The sequence below is a fragment of the Pleurodeles waltl genome, chromosome 3_1 (assembly GCF_031143425.1).
Source record: "Pleurodeles waltl isolate 20211129_DDA chromosome 3_1, aPleWal1.hap1.20221129, whole genome shotgun sequence".
NCBI classification, from domain to species: Eukaryota; Metazoa; Chordata; class Amphibia; order Caudata; family Salamandridae; genus Pleurodeles; species Pleurodeles waltl.
The window spans coordinates 233336577-233355359 of record NC_090440.1 but is presented as its reverse complement, the minus strand read 5'-3'; the positions used below and the strand labels follow the sequence as shown (position 1 = coordinate 233355359).

Below are 18783 nucleotides of genomic sequence, written 5' to 3'. Positions count from 1 at the left end.
TAGTAGTCCCAATCAGAAATTAGCAAAGCTGTGGCTTCAGCTTCCAACTCTGCACTCAGCAAGAAGGCTACTAGCCTTTTCCACAGTAAAAATGACAATTGTGTATTTTTATGGTTGGAACATGTAAAGGTACATGTTCCACCACCTAATGTACTGCACCCTGTCTTAGAGCTCATCAGGCCTGCCTTAGGGGTGACTTACATATATTTAAAAAAGGAAGCTTGTGCTTTGCCATTGCATTAAATGGCAAAGTCATGTTAGCAGTTTAAAAACTGCCATTCCAGCTTGCAGTGGCAGATTATGAATCATGTTTTACCTTTGACACACCTAGGGTGGCACAACCAGTGCTGAAATCGCAGGAGTGGTGACCCTGTAACTTACTGCCCCTCTGTACCATATAAAAGTGACTTACAAGTTTGCTTATGCCAATTGGGTATAAGCCAATCAAACATACACAGTTTAAGGTCAGAGCACAAGCGCTGAGGTCTGGTTAGCAGGCCTTAAATCACTTTCAGAGTTGAAAAACCAGCAGCATAAGTCCAAAACTTTAGGGGTGACCATACAAAAGAGGCATTTCCTTGCAGCATGAAACACACACCACCACACACTGATAAACAGCAACGAGTGGACAAAAGGCAGCTCACAGATTTGAATCTCAGCTTCCAACTTTGCCTTTCTTCTTTCCAGAGAGCAATAAAACAAGAGCTGGATAACAATAAGAAGCTTGTGTTAACCATGCAATGCAGCTGGGAGTTTGTGGCAAGACGCTCCATTCAATAAACAAGTTAACTGGGTACAGCACTAACTGGTGCTCAAGGAATATCATTCCAGAGCAGAGACTAGGGCTTCCTGTGCTGCTGAAGCTCCTACATGTATTTTCAAGAAAGAAAATTAAGGAGATTTAGAGGATTGAACCAGATTTAGATCAGTGTAATCTAACAGGCAAGAAAAGATGCTGTCTCGTTAGCTCCCCCCTTCACCAGTGTTACCAAGCTTTAGATAGGGACAGGATCTTATCTGTTTTGGTGAGTGCAGTCCCAAACTCGAAGCAAGGGAAATCAGGAGACTATGGTAAAGGGGGGTAGGAATGTTGAGGAACTGACGTCCCACTCACTCATTGATGGAGTTGAGCATTCACTTGCTAAAGTGTATCCTTATAAGATCAGATCCTGCAGTGCACTACTCCAAAGCACAGAGGCACTCTGGAACGGGGCAATGCATGGCGCTAAGACAATAGGAGCAGGCGCCCAGCAGAAGTGATTCATAGAAGATCTCCTAAATACACATTGTAATGGCAAGTACTCAGAGGGCGACTGTGAAAAATGCTCTGCAGTATCAGAACTGAGTTGCTCTGTGGTATCAGAACTGAGTTTGTCCAACAAATGTGATCTCTGAGGATGCTGAGCATCTTTGAGTGGGGTTCTACTCTTCCTCCACAGAGAATGAGTGTTATGGAGGAGGTTTGCACTTTACAATAGGAGCCCCAGACAAAGGTTTCTCTGTTTCTCAGGACTTGTAAAATGAAAACATGATGGCTATTTAGCTGCTGCTCTTTACTTGAGTAAAGAGAACTTAAACCTTTACCATGGCTGCCACTATTAGCCAGAGCATTCCTCAAACCTAAGAATATGTGATTAACATGTGACTCAAGTGCCTGCATTCAGCTTTCTACATAATGAGCAGGTTCATGTACATCTTTAATAAAAACTTAGTCTGCCTGGGCCTGATTACGTATGAGTCGGATTCTGTTTGCGCAGGAGTCAAAAATATGAGTTTGATTGTATTTAACACATCTGATGGATAACGTTAAATACCTGTTTATCCCTGACAAAGTTTAACAGCGGAAACCTGTACGGTATTTACAGTAGCATGCATATTTTGGTGCATTAACTACCAAAATCTGCAAGTCATTTCCCAGTAGCTCACAAAAGTTGCTAATGGTCGCACTCTATAAATCCTGTGGTATCATTATTTATCAGGTGCAATAAATAGCACCTATACACATAATCAGGGCCTCTGGCTTGCTCCTTGCCACTCCCAAGTGGATTCCTCAGAGCATATGCTATGGCAGGTGATGTAATGTAATGTTCTCCGATGAATCACAGTCACATCAAAACATATATTCTGGCTGCCTTTAACATGCCCATTCTTATGTATTGCACCTTTGCAACTCCTTTTAGTTGCTTCTCAACAGAATCTTCACTACATTTACAATGACTGGTGGTGAATCTTGTATAATAGAGAAAAACTCCCTACCAACCCACAAATGTGCTTCAATACCTCATCAAGCATATGAAGTAATGTATACATGTAAGTGCTATTTATATAGAATGAACCCTGTCAAAACGCAAATGAGGGCTTTGCAGGGTCAAATAGAGAGGTGCAGTCAACAAACGATTGAAGAGGTAGTTTGGTTTTTGGAGAAGAAGTGGAATGTTAATGTAAAGTGTTGTAACATTGCTTAGAATGGTGTGTCTTCAGCTCTTTACTGAACTGGAACAAGGATGGAGCGATTCTGATGGATACAAGGATGTTGCTCCTGGTCCTGGGTGGATAGATGGGTAAGGAATGTTGCCATATTTTTTTCTTTCTTACTCTTAATTGCCTTAGGTCTAATGGTGTCTTGGCTGCAGGTGTGCAAAGAGCTTCCAGAAATGGTGAGCTTATCAGCCAGATTGGTAGGGGCTGCTGATTGTGACGGCTTCATAAATGTTGCAGCTGGTACTGAAACAAGAGCATACCAGCAAGGTGAGCCAATCGAGTTCCGTCAAGCTGGGAATGATGGCTCATACTTATTCGGGCCATAGATGAAACTTACTGTGGTGTGTAGCATGCCCTTCAGGAGGGACAATACGGACTCTAGGAGGCCATGGAGCATGACGTTGACGCCATCCACATGCAACTTTATGAGGGCCTGAACAGCAGTTCTGAAGCTGTTCTCTGGGAAGAATGTTTTCTATATATTTGTTTTTTTAATATGGACAGCCTATATTGTTTACTTGGGAACGAGTTTTTTGAGCTGTGTCCAAGTCGAATTTAAGTGACAGTGTGTGAAGCTGTCCATGTCATTATGCCATAGTTGGACAAGTTACTTGTTATAAGCAAGGCTGAGCTTCATATTAATTATATAACAGCTTAATGGGATAAGAAATATTCCCATGTGAGCGGATGTCATGCCTCAAGTGTAGAATAAGAATGGAAGTGTAAGGATCTTTGGGGTGATATTAGGAGTCAAGGAAGATGTGTTTATCAGAATGAAAAAGAAGTAATATGTGTGGAGTGATTAAGTTATGTGAAAGTATCCTCATATCAAGAGCTAAGAAAACATAAGTGAAGGCATACATGAGAATGGAGGGCGAGACAAATGGTTGAGGGAGGTTCACTCACTTGCTTTCCTCATCCAGAAGTTGAAGTAATCCAGTTGGCTTCTTGCTTATAAGCTGAATGCAGCTGCTGTTGTCAATGTAATCAATATTATGCCAGCTGATTCCTTCTGCTCGATATTCTTCCTGAATTGCACAAAGAACAAAATCAGATTGCATCTCACTGTCCACTGAGAATAACGCAAACACCACTACACTGATTTCTAGTCAGAGAACATTAAAAATGCAGACATTAACATACCAGATAACAGTTTCAGCTTCAGTAGATATGGTAACAAATAAGTAAACACGTTTCTCGCTGTTGTGCTTCGACAAAATGTTCACTGTTCCTATTTTATATCAGAGGCTCACTGATATGATACCCTCATCCTCAAGGCGAACTTAATACCAATGCCCTATCAATGTCACTCAGTGAATCTGAAAAGGAAAGAGGATCAAGCTTACAAAAATATAAGGGAGCGGAGAGGGTCCAGCAAAGCCATAGGTCAAAGAAAATCTGCCATCAACAGCTCCTCTGGCTGCACTGAACCACTGCAAAGATCTAGCGGAATCAAACATATGAAGAGGTCCTGAACCTATCAATCACATCTTTCTATTTGTTGTTTATCTCAAATCCCTAGGACAGGCCAGTCAGACTCTTAGCTAACACAGCCCACTTCCACAATGTACACACAGCAGGCTTCGGAGGCCAGGCTGGCCTATTAGGGTCATGCGGCCAAATGGCCAAACCTATAGAGCTCTAGTGCCATAGTCTAATTTAATTCATCCTCAATTTGAGCGGAGTTGTGTTTCACACTTTAATTTGGTTTGCTTTTTTGTAAGGAAATGCCTCCTTGGCATGGTTACCCCCTAACCTTTTTGCCTTTGCTGATGTTAAGTTATGATTTTAAAGTGTGCTGAAACCCTGCTAACCAGGCCCCAGCACCACTGTTCTTTCCCTAAACTGTACCTTTGTCTCCACAATTGGCACAACCCTGGTACTCAGGTAAGTCCCTTGTAACTGGTACCCCTAGTACCAAGGGCCCTGATGGCAGAGAAGGTCTCTAAGGGCTGCAGCATGTCTTATGCCACCCTAGGGACCCCTCACTCAGCACATGCACACTGCCTCACAGCTTGTGTGTGCTGGTGGGGAGAAAATGACTAAGTCGACATGGCACTCCCCTCAGAGTGCCATGCCAACCTCACACTGCCTGTGGCATAGGTAAGTCACCTCTCTGGCAGGCCTTACAGCCCTAAGGCAGGGTGCACTATACCACAAGTGAGGGCATATGTGCATGAGCACTATGCCCCTACAGTGTCTAAGCAAAACCTTAGACATTGTAAGTGCAGGGTAGCCATAAGAGTATATGGTCTGGGAGTTTGTCAAACACGAACTCCACAGTTCCATTATGGCTGCACTGAAAACTGGGAAGTTTGGTATCAAACTTCTCAGCACAATAAATGCACACTGATGCCAGTGTGCAATTTATTGTAACATACACCCAGAGGGCATCTTAGAGATGCCCCCTGAATACCTACCCAACCTCTAGTGTAGGCTGACCAGTTTCTGCCAGCCTGCCACACACCAGACATGTTGCTGGCCACATGGGGAGAGTGCCTTTGTCCCTCTGTGGCCAGGAACAAAGCCTGTACTGGGTGGAGGTGCTTCTCACCTCCCCCTGCAGGAACTGTAACACCTGGCGGTGAGCCTCAAAGGCTCACCCCTTTTGTTACAGCGCCCCAGGGCATCCCAGCTAGTGGAGATGCCCGCCCCTCTGGCCACTGCCCCCACTTTTGGCGGCAAGGCTGGAGGAGATAATGAGAAAAACACGGAGGAGTCACCCACCAGTCAGGACAGCCCCTAAGGTGTCCTGAGCTGAGGTGACCCCTGAATTGAGAAATCCTTCATCTTGAGTTTGGAGGATTCCCCCAATAGGATTAGGGATGTGCCCCCCTCCCCACAGAGAGGAGGCACAAAGTGGGTGTAGCCATCCTCAAGGACAGTAGCCATTGGCTACTGCCCTCCAAGACCTAAAGCACACCCCTAAATTCAGTATTTAGGGGCTCCCCAGATCCCAGGAAATCAGATTCCTGCAACATGAAGAAAGAAGAAGGACTGCTGACCAACAAGCCTGCAGAGAAGGAGGAAGACGACAACTGCTTTGGCCCCAGCCCTACCGGCCTGTATCCAACTTCGAAAACCTGCTCCAGCGACGCATCCGACAGGGACCAGCGACCTCTGACTGCCCTGGACTACAGGACCAAGGAACTCATGTGAACAGCGGCCCTGTTCAAAACCAGCTACTTCTTTGCAACAAAGAAGCAACTTCCAAGGGCTTCACGTTTCCCGCCTGAAGCATGAGACTTTACACTCTGCACCCGATGCTGCCGGCTCGACCTGCAGAAAACCAACACCACAGGGAGGACTCCCTGGCAACTGCGAGCTTGTGAGTAACCAGAGACGACCCCTCTGAGCCCCCACAGCAACACCTGCAGAGAGAATCCAGAGGCTCCCCCTGACCGCGACTGCCTGTAACAAGGGACCCGACGCCTGGAACCAACATTGCACCCGCTGCCCCCAGGACCTGAAGGAACCGAACTTATACGCAGGAGTGACCACCAGGCGACCCTCTGTCTTGCCCACGTGGTGGCTGTCCCGAGAAACGCCCCCCCGTGCCTGCCTGCACCGCAAGAGTGACCCCCGGGTCCCTCCATTGAAACCTATACAAAACCAGACACCTGCTTTGCACACTGCACCCGGCCGCCCCTGTGCCGCTGAGGGTGTGTTTTGTGTGCCTACTTGTGTCCCCCCCAGTGCTCTACAAAACCCCCCTGGTCTGCCCCCAGACGACAAAGGTACACTTAACTGCTGGCAGACTGGAACCGGAGCACCCCTGTTCTCCATAGGCGCCTATGTGTTTTAGGCACCTCTTTGACCTCTGCACCTGACCGGCCCTGAGCTGCTGGTGTGGTAACTTTGGGTTTGCCACGAACCCCCAACGGTGGGCTGCCTATGCCCCAGAACTGAGACTTGTAAGTGTTTTACTTACCTCCTAAATTAACCTTTACTTACCTCCCCCAGAAACTGTTGATTTTTGCACTGTGTCCACTTTGAAAATAGCTTATTGCCATTTTTACAAAGACAGTACATGATATTGTTTTCATTCAAAGTTCCTAAAGGATCTAAGTAAAGTACCTTACATTTAAAGTATTAACTGTACATCTCGAACCTGTGGTTCTTATAATAAACTAAAAAAAGATATTTTTCAATATAAACACCTATTGGCCTGGAGTAAGTCTTTGAGTGTGTGTTCCTCATTTATTGCCTGGGTGTGCACAACAAATGATTAACATTACCCTCTGAAAAGCCTACTGCTCGACCACACTACCACAAAATAGAGCATTAGAATTATCTACTTTTGCCACTATCTTATCTCTAAGGGGAACCCTTGGACTCTGTGCACACTATTTCTTACTTTGAAATAGCATATACAGAGCCAACTTCCTACACTTTTCCTTCCCATTAACCTCACAGGCAGAATCAAATCAAATCATTAACATTTATAAAGCGCGCTACTCACCCGTGCGGGTCTCAAGGCACTAGGGGGAAGGGGTTACTGCTGCTCGAAGAGCCAGGTCTTGAGGAGTCTCCGGAATGCGGAGTGGTCCTGGGTGGTCCTGAGGATGGTGGGGAGGGTGTTCCATGTCTTGGCCGCCAGGTAGGAGAAGGACCTCCCACCTGCCGTGGAGCGGCAGATGCGAGGGACGGCGGCGAGAGCGAGGCTGGTGGAGCGAAGAAGACGGGTGGGAGCGTAGAAGCTGAGGCGACGGTTGAGGTATTCTGGTCCCTTGTTGTGGAGGGCTTTGTGTGCGTGGGTGAGGAGACGGAAGGTGATCCTTTTGCTGACGGGAAGCCAGTGCAGGTGCCTCAGGTGGGCGGAGATGTGGCTTTTGCGGGGTATGTCGAGGATGAGGCGGGCGGAGGCGTTTTGAATTCGTTACAGGCGTTTCTGGAGTTTTGCGGTGGTCCCAGCGTAAAGGGTGTTGCCGTAGTCCAGGCAGCTAGTGACGAGGGCGTGGGTCACGGTCTTTCTGGTGTCGGCGGGGATCCAGCGGAAGATCTTCCGGAGCATGCGGAGGGTGAGGAAGCAGGAGGAGGATACGGCGTTGACTTGTTTGGTCATGGTGAGAAGTGGGTCCAAGATGAAGCCGAGGTTGCGTGCGTGGTCTGAGGGGGTCAGTGCGGTGCCAAGGGCCGTGGGCCACCAGGAGTCGTCCCAGGCGGTCGGGGTGTTACCGAGGATGAGGACTTCCGTTTTGTCTGAGTTCAGTTTCAGATGGCTGAGTTTCATCCAATCTGCGACGTCCTTCATTCCATCTTGCAGGTTGGTCTTTGCGCTGGTGGGGTCCTTGGTGAGGGAGAGTATCAGTTGAGTGTCGTCGGCGTAGGAGGTGATGATGATGCTGTGTTTGCGTACGAGGTCAGCAGAGAAGCCTCTTGGTCCATGCTAGGAGGACCTAGGCTCCAACTAGTTTTTATTTTCCCACTTTGTATGTATATTGATTAGCAATGTTGAGTTTATTGCTTAGCAACCAATAACTCCAGCTTCCCGGCACAGCACTTGTCAGTCTATTTGAGGCTGCTGTGTGCTTGTCAAAGGCACATTCAAGGTAAGTCAGTCTACATCAGTTTGGAACCGAACTCCAGTCCTGGACAGAACCCCAAGTCTCCAGCAATGTATCATTAGGCAGTTACTTATTGGAGATAGTAGGATTAACTCCTTAAACAGGCACCTCACGCAACAGGTAAACGTTTTCCTCATTTGAGTGTGCTCATAACAATTTAGTATCCAACACAACTGAATGTTTAAGTGGTTACTAAATTATCCTCTGCCACTTTATCTTTTCACACCATCTTACACAAAATACCAGATGGACAGCACCGATTTTATCTAGGAACAGAGTCAACTTATTTTTTGTGACAGTTAACTGTATTAAAATCTTTTGTATCTCTCAACATATTTTAGGTAATCCCTACTAAATAGGAAATACACCATGTGAACAGCATGGGTAAAGGAATGTAGAAAGGTAGTTAATTATTCTGAGCAGTTAATCTCTCATGGTGATTTCTATGGATATTTATTGAAGCCTAATGTCTTACATATAACCTTTCCCTCAATACTACATCAACCTGTGCCTATCTGTCTGGCTTGATGTCTTCTTGACCCAGCTGTTTACTTAGTGCTGATTTTGGGAAAAACTGCACAGATTAGTGTTCAAAGCCTCCAACCGTTTCGTAGGAGGTCACTTCAATATGAGCTAATGCCCCTGTGCTCCTCTGCGACTTAGAGCTGACATCTCTCTTGTTCTACCCTAGAATTTACAAAGGCCTCATCTCTATATATACACACTGCATAATATGTCAATAATTTCAACATCACATTTTGTCACACAATTAGAGCCCGGTCGGATACTGATTTGCTCCTTTTTTCCATTTTCTGGGGCGAATCATTTGCCAGCCTCAACTCTCCTGCACTTCACAAATTCAGAGTAATATTCTAAATGTTTTCTTTTTTACAATGAAATTTCATTGCTTTTGCACAACAACATAATCACCATAAAAAACAACTTCAGCCTCAAGGGCCTCCCCTTCGAGCACCAGGTGGCAATTATGGTAACATTCAATGCTCCAAAAGCAAGATACATTTCCCAGACATGCAGGTATTCTTAAACATGATCAAGCTGAGAGTACCTTGTGCACACAATGAGTCCTGATCAGTCCATGAGGCACCTATAACAAGTCAAGGGGGGCAATACCGTATGAATTTCTGCAGAACACCCTTTTTGGCATACTAATTTCTCAATAGCCGGACAGTGGTCAATGCCCCTAACCCACTACTGCAGTGGCGGTGCCCACTCATCCCTCCAATGCCTCACCCAAGTCTGTTTTAGCCACAATATAAGCCATAGCAATGAAGGCTCAAGTGGCATGAGAGTCCTCCAGGGTGTCCATGATCCCCAACAGCACAACCTGGGGTCCATAGCTAGTGATAGGCCCATCACCCTCCCAAACTGGCAGTTGACCACTTGCCAATTACCCCTGGGTGATTGGGCAGTCCCGCAAAACATAATAAACAGAGCCCAGGGAGTAGCAACACTGGAAACACTTGGGCCCTGGGGTGTGGCCCATCTACTAGAGCATGCTGGGGAATACTAAATCCGGTGGAAGTAGTTAAACTGTAATAAGCAAAAGCTCATAGAAATAGCCAACATTTTGAGCGCCATTTTCTCCTCTACTTGCTCGTCATTATAAGAGTTGCCCACATCCTCCTCCCACCCGACCCGAAGGGCCATCAGGAGGTCAGGCGTATTAACAACTAATCATCGACAAAGGCGCAAGATGTCCCCACTACCTCCATTACCAACTTACATTCTAGCGGATTAAATTCCAAAGCATGGTGCAGCTGAAGGTATCTAGAGAACTGCGAGGAGTACAAGTGGAATTCAACCGCCAGGTCTTGGAATGATTGCATGTGTCTCCCCTCAGACATCCCCCAGCATTGATATTCCAGGGAGGTCCCAAGCATGAAACCCTGCAAGGCCCGCCATCTACGAAAGCATTCAGCTGCGAGGCTTAATAATACAATTTACGTCAGCCCATCCCAGGCCCTGTGTCACATGAGGAAAACCAACACACTGTTTTGCTTGCCCACAGGAAACTGGCTATATGTGCCTGCAGATCTGCAAAGAAGGTGGGTTGGTAGGGGTAATGATGCAAAACATATAGAAAACTAGGACAGGGCACCATCTTGAAGAGCACCCCTCTGCCCTGCCATTGACATGGGCAGCCTGGACTACTGCCCTGGCAATGGGATAATATTGAGTTTCCAATACCTTGTTAGGTGAGGGCCGCAGTCATGCTGAGGTAATGGAAACTGTCATCCGCCACCCTTAAAATGAGAATCCACCCCACCTCAGTCCACCACTCCCCGTTTTGGCTACCAGTGTCGACTTTCCCCCAATTAACTTTGAGCCCCAAGGCATCCTTGTAAGCTGTCAGAATCTCCATGAGCCGAGGGACAGTATCCCGGGGCCTCTGGAGGAAGAGGAGCATGTCATCAGCATACAGAGAAACATTATCTTCCGCTTCCCCATTCCACTCAAACCCATGTAGTCTGGCATAATGGCTCTGCCAAAAGCTCCATCAATACAGCGAACATCAGGAGGGAGAGCAGGCACCCCTGCAAGTGCCCCTTTCTATAGCAAGCTTCTGTGTTAGGGCTCATTCACTCAGACCTGAGCCCACAAGTCCACGTACAATTTGGACACTCACTTCCTGAACCTGGAACCAAAGCACATCCTACAGAGGACAGCCAGGAGAAAAGGCCAGTGCACTGTGTCAAAGGTCTGCTCTATATCAACCAGCAGGAGGGCAGCGTCAACTGAAAATTTGTCCCAGCGGGCCAGTGTGAGATGCAGCCGGATGAAGGCAATGCCTAGTAATTCTGCCCACATAAAACCGTTCTGATCGCCATTCATTACCGATCCTATCACGGGAGCTAGGTGCATAACCAACACTTTAGCCAGAATTTTCACCTCCAAGATTAATGAGCGAAATAGGACATTATGACCCGCAGTCCTCTGGAAGTTTCTCATGTTTCAGAATAACCGTGATCGTAGCTCCCCTGAGGTCCTGAGGGAGCCTCCCATGTGTAAATGTACCTTCATATAGCCCCAACAAATGTAGGAACAATAAGGAGGAGTACTTCTTATAGTGCTCTAAAGAAAACCCATTCAGGCCCCTGGCTTTCCCGGAAGGCATCACTGAGATAGCCTGCTGCAACTCCTCAGTGTTGGGGGTCGAGAGCATTCACACGGGCAAATCATTGATGATGGGATGGTACCACTCTGGAATGGGAGGATTCTAGCGGGTATACAGGGACAGGAAGTGTGAAGCACATGCTAGGAGGTCTGAACCCCTCAGGGTGTCAGCTGCAGGATTACAAGGCTCACCCACAAGACTAAAAAGGCAGTTCGCCATTGCCAGCCAGTATCCGTTTGCCCGCCTTGTCTCCCATCTCATACACCCACCATGGAGAGTGAAACCAGCATAATTTTGCCAAGTTCAACAGTTTTCATCGAAGATACAGCAAACTTGGTGAATACTATGAGGCACAGACTGCGAGGTGGGAGACTTGAGCCTGGTGCAACTGACTACAGACAAAAGGTCTGGCACCTTAAAACTGTTTTAAACATTTCCCTGAGGTCAGTGGGGGAGGAAGCTGAGCCCCTTGTTAAAGACGAAGCAGTCTGCAATAGCTTCCTTGCTTTTTTCCACAAAGTCAATGTCTAGGAACAACCAGGCTTTCAACCTCCCTAGGCCCGCTCGCCCCGCTGTCCGCCAACAATACTGGGGAATGATCCGAGAGTCCCCTAGGAAGGTTTTGGGACTGTGTTATGTAACCCACGTCTGAAGAGGGTAGCAGGAAGTAGTTCAGGTGGGAGGCAGTGCCATGGTGGGTGGGGAACGTAGTACGTTTACTGCAGCTTGGTGTGATTCTGCAGCCGCCAGGCATCCACTAAGCCCAGAGTCTACCCAGGAACGACGGAGCATGGTTATGCACAATTCCCAGGGTGGATTTCATGTCTGTTACCGGGTCCATCAGGGGGTAAGGTTTCCAGGCCCTACGTCAGTTACTCCAGTTCAATACACCGCGCCCACAAGAAAGCAACTTTCGCAACCCCCAAAAGCCCCCTACAGCTCTTCCTCACCTCCATGTCTGGGGGAGCATTCCATCAACATTGATCGCAAGTGCTTCGGGCAGAATGGCTCACCCTCTCCGATCTGTGCCTCTATATGTATCTAGTACACTGAGGCAACTATCACCATATTGTAGTGGTTGATTCAGTGTAGGGAGTGGCAGGCGATACATGACCAACTCAGGCCTGAAGACCGAGCGTTCTTCCACACAGGCCCAGGCACTCTGTGTTGAAGAACAGAGTTCCATCATTGTGGAGTACACTGAGGCTCACTGGAAATTGCAGCATACATTTAATCTGCATGACACTGAGCAACTTGCCAAGCATTCGGGCCTCTGTAAGTATCATGTCACTGTCAACAAAGTGTAGGAGCCGGGCTATGATTGGTCTAGGTAGCTGGGAATTGTGTACAGGAAGCGTATTGGCTGCAAGGGACTTGTGCACACGTTCCACCACAAAACAAGCAGATAAGGCCCCTTGGGGAATTCAGGAGCAAAATCAGTCTGTAATGAAGGAGGTGGGCCTCTGTCACTTTGCACCCTCCAGAACCCCTGCTATACAGAATTCATTTCTTCTCGACCTAACTTCCGCATTCTCTGCTCTGGTCTCCGAAAGGCCCACTCTGTGCTGGAGGGCAACCAGCGTGGCATGGAAGGTCTTAGTCATGGCCATCGACCATCAAAGCCTCCCCTCTGCTTCCGAGACCCTCTCAACCATGTTGTGGAGATACTGACCGAATAGGGACGGTCGATAAGGAGATTCCCAATCTTAATCTCTAGCAAGGAAAGGGAGTCATGAATGGGCTGTAGGATGGAGGCCATAGTGTCCAGAGGGGCACCAATCACCTTAGTCCCATCTCCATCACGCTCTGTCCACAGGCCATGTACTGGGGAGTACCCCCAGGGGCTCCGACCTGAAGCCAAGGCTACCACTCCAACCATGTGGGCAGGCCAGTCCCCAGCCACACAGCAACCAGCCGGTGCCCAGTCCAGCTGCCAACAAGGCTCAGGCCTCCAGCCAACGTCCCACACTGGTCTGAGTGCTGAGCTGTCTTTACCAAGCTCATGGAGTGGGGGGCACACCCTGCTGCAAGTCCCAGATAGTGGCTGCCACTTGCCGACACCCACGCCACCCCATCAACTCTGGCAGACCAGCCTCAGTCCTTCCCACCAGGGGCTTGATCTTAATGCTCAACCCTCAGTATCTAGTGGCCCCCACAGGCCATGCATCACTTCGGGACCGCTGTCCTAAGCCTTTCTCTCTCTCCTCTCGAGGGCCTGCTGACGAGCCCAGTCTGATCAAGGCCTCGTTCTTCCTCGCAACGCCTGGTGCCACCACAGGCAGTTCCACCCAGGTGGTGCCTCACAGCTGCCACACTGCCCACGATCACTAGGGGCACAACAGCCAAGCACCGCAAGTGTGGCCACTCTAGGCCCTCTGTACCCCATTGGAGGTCCTCCGGTCATCACCTACTCTCCGCCGCAGCTCATGTGCTTCACTGCCTTGGATGCAGCAGGCTGGGATCATTCTCCTCCTCCACTCCAGGGTTAGGCCTCTGGGCCAGTGACAACTCAGAGGAACGCTTGGGGGATAAATGGAACCGCAGTCTCCACCCCCCAAAAAAAGGCTCAGTGTGCCAGATTATGTACGATATTCCAGGGACCAGCTGCAGAGCTCAAAACTTTGCAGCTGCCATCTTGGCTGCTAGCCCCGTACCCCTCCATTTTTTCTGAAGTAGCAAGAAACCACCTTATTCACATGTATATAATGCATCTAACACCAATAACTCCAATTCTAGAGACCACTGCACTCCTGTACAACAAACAAGCATGCAAATGGTCAGAGCATGCCTGGTAAATGGGCTAGTAGATGAAAGACAGTGGAAAGTCGTAGAGAATAGTTACAAAATGTAAGCAGATGTGCACCTATTTTCCCTTTCTTTCAGCATATACATGAAAGGGAAGTTACCCCGCATGAAGAAGGCACATAGACTGGGGTTCTTCAGTGACCGCCATTGCTTACAACACTGATGCAGAGAGTAACAGAGTGACCGGCGGCACTGATATCACTCACTGCTTCCCCCGACAGGAAGAAATCATGATTATATCTAAGCCCGCCACCCAGCTGACTGTTGTCCCTTATACCACCCAATTTCTCTCCTGAATATTGAAGTTAAAATTTGAGCTAAAGTACTTGACAATCATCTACCGTGGGTTGTACACTCCTTGGTCCACCTAAAGCATTCAGGCTTCATGCTCCACTGAGCCACAAGACACAACATCTGTCTGCAATGCGCTGGCTTTAGATGACAGACTACCTGGGGCGCATACACCCCTCTTGGCTGACTTTCACAAGGCCTTTATTCTATAAATTGGGATTACCCTGTTTTGCCTCTTAACTAAACCAAACTTTGGCCCCAGCTTTTTTAGCTGGGTCTGCTTACTATACAACAACCTGATAGCCTGGGTGTGACTTGAAGGTTTTCTCTCTGATATTTTCCCAGCACAAAGGGCAAAACGACAAGGGTGACTTCTGTCACCCTTGTGTTTGCCTTTGTGATTGAACTTCTTACGGGGTGGCTGAAGATAGATGCACTGGTCAAGGGACTGAAATGGTATTTTGGACATAGTAGCGCTGTATGTGGATAAAGGTTCTTATGTTCGTAGAAGACACACAGGAGTCCAGACCTCGAGTCCTCCCAGATACTCCCAGATTCAGGTTCTCAGGGTTCAACAACAACAAGGCTAAGTACTGAGTGCAACCAATAGATTGGGGATGGCTGTAGGTACTTCAGTGTCTATGTGACAGGAAATCTGCAGAGAAAATGGGATCAGAACATCCAGCTCCAGTTGGATCACCTGGCCTGTGATCCTGGGTTCTGGATAGTAATCTCCTTCTCAGTTATGGGACCCTCTTACATGTATAAGGGATCGTCCTGCTGCACCTTTTGTAACAACTACAGAACTATTGCTTCTCCCTATTTTATTTTCAGGAGAATAGACTTGCTCCTGTAGAACTTCATGTGGAACCACCAATTCCCGAGAATTGCCTTATCCATGTAATCCAGGTAATAAATCTACATATGGAGGGGGCAGTGCATGCCTGGACACTGCTGCTTACTGCAGGGCATTTCACCTAATAATCATCAATGAATGATGGTTTGATAACATGGAAGACCTGCTTTTGCCTTGAAGAGATGGGCAAAGAAGTAAACTCCTCTCTTACATCAGCTTTATGAAGCAACCCTTCACCCCAAGGTCTCTTCCTCCCAGCAGCAAAGGTGGTACTCCAGGTATGGTAAGAAACACAAAGAGCTTTAGGGTTGTCAGGGCATTCTGAAGAGCTGCGAGGCTGCAATATGAGAACCTGTGTCATCATCAAGGCTGCAGTCAACAAGAGATTTACAATATGGGGGCCTGTGTAAGGGAATCTTCACACAGCGTTGGTTCTGATGAGGGCTGCGAGTGCGATGGAGTCTTTGCGCTGAGAGAATCCAAGCATCAGAGGTAATGGGTCGGGTCTGTTAGGGTTAGCGGCACGCAGCAGAGGAGACGCATCAGCTCTACTGGATCCACAGATGAGCTGGCAAAGCAGCTTCAGACCAACTTTCAAGGGTCCAGGACTGGGGTGGCAAAACTTGGCAGGATAGTACTCACAGATGGCAGATTCCAGGTGCTGGGTTCAAGGTGGTTGAAGCCTGCTGTGCCTGACATTTTAGTTAGGAGACCAGCAAACTAGCCCGCCTGGGCTCAAGAGATGCAGATACAGTCCTTCTCATCCAGTCAAGATGACAACAGGTCAGCACAGCAGGGAACACGTCCTTCAGAGAAGCAGTCCAGCAGAGTGGCAGTCATTTCAGCAGCACAGCAGTCCTCCTTCCTGGCAAGGTATCCACAGGTATAGGAGTGTACTGAAGAGTAGGTGCCTGGGGAATAATATTTATCATGGGCTTTCCTTTGATGTGGGAGAAGCTTCTAGAGGTGTCCCTTGAAGTCCACAGGCTTCCTGCCTTCCCTGGTATGGCTCCAGACTAACTACGGGGACATGTAGCTTTATTTGTGGAGGTAGGACACAGCCTATTCAAAAGCAAGAAGGCCTGTGCCCAGTTCCACCCTCCCATCTTGCCACTGATGACCCATCCAGGCACACCTAAGCTCTCTGTTGAGGGTGGCTGTCTAGGAGGAATACCCAAAGCCCAGCCGTCAGCTACACCCAGTCATGTGATCCAGAGACAGACTGCAGGCACTAAAGGCTAAGGCAGGAAAATGCCAACTTTCTAAAGTGTCATTTTCAAAATTGTAACTCAAATACAACTTTTGCCATGAGAGAAGATTTTTCATTACTGTTTCAAAGACACCCAACATGAACTGGTTTCCTTATCCCCTTTGGAAATTATCACTTATTAAATGCAATAAGGTATCTCTAACATTGTCTTATGGGAGAGATCGGTCTTGCAGAAGAGTGAAACAAATGTAAGTGTTTTTCACTACCAGGACATGTAAAACTAAAAAGTACGTATCCAACTTTTAAAATACACTGCACCCCGCCCTCTGGACTGTCTACGGCCTACCCTAGGGGTGACTTATTTGTATTGAAAAGAAAGGTTTGGGACTGGCAAGTGGTTTATTTTACCATGTCGACAAAGCAGTTTTAAAACTGCCCACAAAGGCTGCAATAGCAGGCCTGAGACATGTTTAAAGGGCCATTTAAGTGGGTGGCACAATCAGTGCTGCAGGCTCACTGGTAGCATTTGATTTACAGGGCCTGGGCACAGGTAGCACCACTTTACTAGGGACTCACAAGTAAATTAAGTATGCCCACTGGGTACAAGTCAATTCTACTATGTTTTTAGGAGAGAGTACAAGCACTTTATCAATGGTTGGCAGTGGTAATTTGTGTAGCGTCCTAAATCCAGCAAAAATTAAGTCAGCAAAACAGGAGGGTTGAAGGCAAAAAGGTAGGGGGAAAACCACACCAAGGATGCCAGGTCTAACAGTCAGTTTTTTAAACAGCTGCAGAACTGGCATACTCTTGCACCCTACAGAGCAGACTTGGAAGAATTACCAGACCATAGTCACACAGAGGCTAAGATCCTACTCTATGTGCTGACTGTCCTAAAAATACATCATGTGTACAGTTCCTTGGTGGTTACTGCAACCCCTACCCCCTTTCAGAAAGCAGCAATTGCCTCACAGTTTAGACTGACCCAACTGAAATACTTACAGAGGTTCAATGATACGTTGTGGAGAATGGCAGTGATTGCTTCGCCTAAATGTCTGAGATGTGGTGCTCAGAGAGTTGAGCTGCTACACACTGCTTTGGGCATGTTAACTTCTGCATTCTTTCTGGGAGGGCGTACTTAAGTGTCTGGGGTGAGTCCTGGGATGAAGCCTTACTCGAAATCTAAGTTCACGCTCCTCCATTTCAGCCTAAACCTTGACAGTAATAGATATCAGGTGACATTTATATGTTTGGGACTGGTTGGGATCAAAAGGGATATTGCTAAAGCATGGAAAAGTGCAGCCCATCCATTCATGGAAGGATAGAAAACCCGGACTACATCATTTAGAGCATAAAAATTCCCATTTATGCAGCCTGCGGGTGTTCACAGAAACATTACAATATATGGGCTGACTGGTGCCAACACACAGGAAGTTTCATTGAGCAACGGGAAGATTCGGTCTGTTCCCTGGATGTCAAAATCTGGACCTACAAAAGTTCTATATCTCCCTGAATCCTGGGGACGGAAGGGTGCAGGGATGGAGATGGGGGGATGGTGGTGATTAAATACACCTTTATTATGTTATCACCTGGATGCTTTCGGTGTGGAATTATTGAGTTTGTGAGGTCCACTTATGTGGCCGCTGCCTTATTTGTAACTGATATGTTTGTGATGAAATCAACAAAATGTTTATTGAAAAAAATGGAGAAACTCCATTTATACATGACACTGTAGCACAAAACGACCAAAAGACTGAATAGAATGTACGCACACATACATCTGGGCTGTGTTGGACAGGAGGAGGCCAAGAGGAAGGCAACAAACATATCTAGTGGTCCTGCCCCTTTTACAAGTAATTTGTAGGAAAGTATTGAGCCATCTGAAAGGGGTAATGGGCTATCCATTGCGACTTGACCATGCTCATGTTCCTGCCCCTGCGACCCATAGACTATAAACTGCTTACTAATGCTGACTAGAGGACAGCAAACAATGTTATCTTGGCAGGAAAGTAACAGATCACACAAACATGGAAATTGGCCTTATTTCCAACAATCGGTCATATTCCCAACAATCCATGAAAGGGCAAGAAAGCTGTTGCCCATGGAAAAACTAAAATGGGGCCTAAATCACATGAGTCATAAATATTAAGAGACATGGAGACCATGTTTAACATATATGTCGCCCCAAACAACAAATACATGGTGCCAGAGAGCCTTAAGATCTTTGAAACTGGTGGACTGTCAGGACATTTAATAGAGGAACTACTCTGAGAAGGTACAAGAGAGCTGGGCGACTTTCAAGACACCAGGTGATTACTAGTAATTATGTCAACCAGTCTGGGGGTGGGAGCTTGGGTGGAGGGTATTCCTTGTTTTCCTTCAATTGTAATCATTGACCTGGTTAAGGCTTATTGGATTTTTAAAATTGTAAAACTAATAA

At 47.3% G+C, this 18783-nt stretch overlaps 1 protein-coding gene across 7 annotated transcripts in view; it reads right to left on the bottom strand.

Moving 5' to 3' along the window:
* The window catches only part of MYO9A (myosin IXA), a 1132274-nt gene that overhangs the window by 639787 nt on the left and 473704 nt on the right, over positions 1–18783 (bottom strand). For all 7 annotated transcript variants that reach the window (XM_069222286.1, XM_069222289.1, XM_069222284.1 and 4 more), the window contains one exon: positions 3388–3509. In XM_069222286.1, the coding sequence (XP_069078387.1) occupies positions 3388–3509 (122 nt within the window). The remainder of the gene's footprint in view (positions 1–3387; positions 3510–18783) is intronic.